This window comes from Culex quinquefasciatus, chromosome 2 (genome assembly GCF_015732765.1).
Source record: "Culex quinquefasciatus strain JHB chromosome 2, VPISU_Cqui_1.0_pri_paternal, whole genome shotgun sequence".
Taxonomy (NCBI): Eukaryota; Metazoa; Arthropoda; class Insecta; order Diptera; family Culicidae; genus Culex; species Culex quinquefasciatus.
The window spans coordinates 181,393,607-181,395,711 of NC_051862.1; the positions used below are offsets into that span (position 1 = coordinate 181,393,607).

General features: G+C 46.3%; 1 protein-coding gene across 1 annotated transcript; it reads right to left on the bottom strand.

Annotated features, from left to right (window-relative positions):
* Positions 1–305: 305 nt before the first annotated feature.
* On the bottom strand, positions 306–1,387 carry LOC6033272 (nucleosome assembly protein 1-like 1-B). Its single transcript, XM_001843691.2, has one exon. The coding sequence runs from the start codon at positions 1,328–1,330 to the stop codon at positions 353–355; it is 978 nt and encodes a 325-aa protein (XP_001843743.2). The 5' UTR covers positions 1,331–1,387; the 3' UTR covers positions 306–352.
* Between the last annotated feature and the right edge of the window lie 718 nt (positions 1,388–2,105).

Below are 2,105 nucleotides of genomic sequence, written 5' to 3' on the forward strand. Positions count from 1 at the left end.
CCAATCGACCGACCAGCGAACATCAACGATTAGGAGATTACGAATAAGCCGACACAGAGAAGGAGAGCTGGTTCGCTACTTGATGGTTCCCAAACTCGATTACAACGACGACGACATGCTCTAGTTGTAGTGGAATCGGAAACGCTTATCTGACGTCAATTTGGAAGGAATTTTATTGGTCACTGGTGTGCTGTCCTCGGCAAGGGCAAGTGGAATTCAATGAAAGAATTAGATCACTGGGAGATTTGCTCTTTGTCTTTTGTCGTGTTTGTAGAAGTACAAAGAAGCTACGTTGAACATTGGAACTCTTTATTGAACATTTATAACCAACTCCGGACTGGTAACTCGTACTTCAAGCTTCCTCCTTCAACTCCGCCATCTTCGGGTCTCGTTCCTCATCCATGCTGTACACTCCACAGACGGCTTCCTCCTCCAGTGAGTCCAAAAAGTCCTCAACATCGTCATCATTCTCCCCGAGGAAGAACGAGACCGCCCTCGGAATTACGCGTTCCTTGATGTAATGCCCAATCTCAAAGTCCATCTCCAGAAACTGCGCGCTCAACTCCGGATCCGTCTTCTCGTACAGCTTCTTCGGGTTGAAAAAGCTGAAGAAGCTATTGACCATCAGCTCCCGCCGCTGGCCGTCCTCATCCATCACCATTTTCGTCGTCAAATCCGCTCCCTCCTTCCACTGAATCTCCTGCCCAACGGTATTGTAAATCTCGAACCCGTCAAACGCAAACATCTTGTCCTCCGTCGGGCAACACTTCATCAAATAGCTCTTCTTCAAAATCCGATCGTTAAAGAATTCATTCGGCTCGAACTCAAACAGCAAATCAAACCCTGCTTCCGGTTCCTTCCTAACCTCCGCCCTCACATCCACCAACCGCCGCAAAACCGCCTCGTCCTTCTCCTGGATCATAACCTGCAGCACCTGGGTCATGCTGAACACGGTCAGCCAAAAGTCCGGCACGCCACGCGCCTGATCCGCCGCATCATCGCCCATCCCGGCAGCCCACCCCGTCGGCAAATCCTCCGGCTTCAACTCGTACGACCCGGTCACAATCTGGCGCCGCTTCTCGTTCGGCTCGCTGAACCGGCTCTGAAAGTCCACCTCCAATTCGTGCACCTTCCGGTGGAACTCGGCCTGCTGCTCGATCAGATCACGTTGGTTACGGCGCAGGGCGGCGACCTTGGCCCGCTGTGCTACCGGAAGCGACGCGATCCGCTTCATCTGGTTGATCTTGAAGTCCAGGTTGGAGATTTGGCGCAGCAGCGATTGGGAGCGCTGCAGGCGGATCGATTGGGACGGGGGCGGCAAGGTGGACATTTTCGTGGAGGAAGTCGGTGGGTTCTTGAGGGGATGGTTTTTAATAGTTGATTTGACTGCAAGTTGTAACTGAATGATTCTTGATTTGCAATGGTTGCTACGTTTTCATGTTTTCAGGAAAAAGTTGGGATCAATTCAAGTGCCACCCTAAACTTGCCCTAAACTCCGGATCAACTTCTGTTTGCTGTAAAAAAATGGGATGGAAACATAAATATTCAAGAGTTTTATTTTTGAAAGTTCTCTTTGATGAATATATTGATGAAAAATTCAAAAAAGTTTTTTGATGGCTTGAGCAAATTTTAGGCATTATTTTAAAACATACTCATTGGTTTTATTGAAGAATAAATTAATAAAAAATAATTACCTTTCTTTATTTTTTTAATTCATAAAATTGAATCAATCTCTTCTATTAAATATTAATCGAGGTTGAAGGCTTTTCAATTCATAAACTTAAATTTTGGACTAGTTTGCCTCTATTCCTTAAAAAATCCAATGGATTCAGTAGCTGGTTAATTCAAAATAGGGATTTTGCTCAAATCCTAAAAAGCGAATGGGAAATTCTCTACCAACTCACGCGAAATCGGGAAAGTTGCCCCGATCCCTCTTCGATTTGCGTGAAACTTTGTTCTAAGGGGCAACTTTTGTCCCTGATCACGAATTCAAGGACCGTTTTTTGATATCTCGTGACGGAGGGGCGGTACGGCCCCTTTCGTTTTTGAACATGCGAAAAAGAGGCGTTTTTCAATAACTTGCAGCCTGAACGGTGATGAGATAG

Coding starts and splice junctions, on each gene's coding strand:
- LOC6033272 (XM_001843691.2), bottom strand. CDS start 1,330: ATGTCCACCTTGCCGCCCCCGTCCCAATCGATCCGCCTGCAGCGCTCC.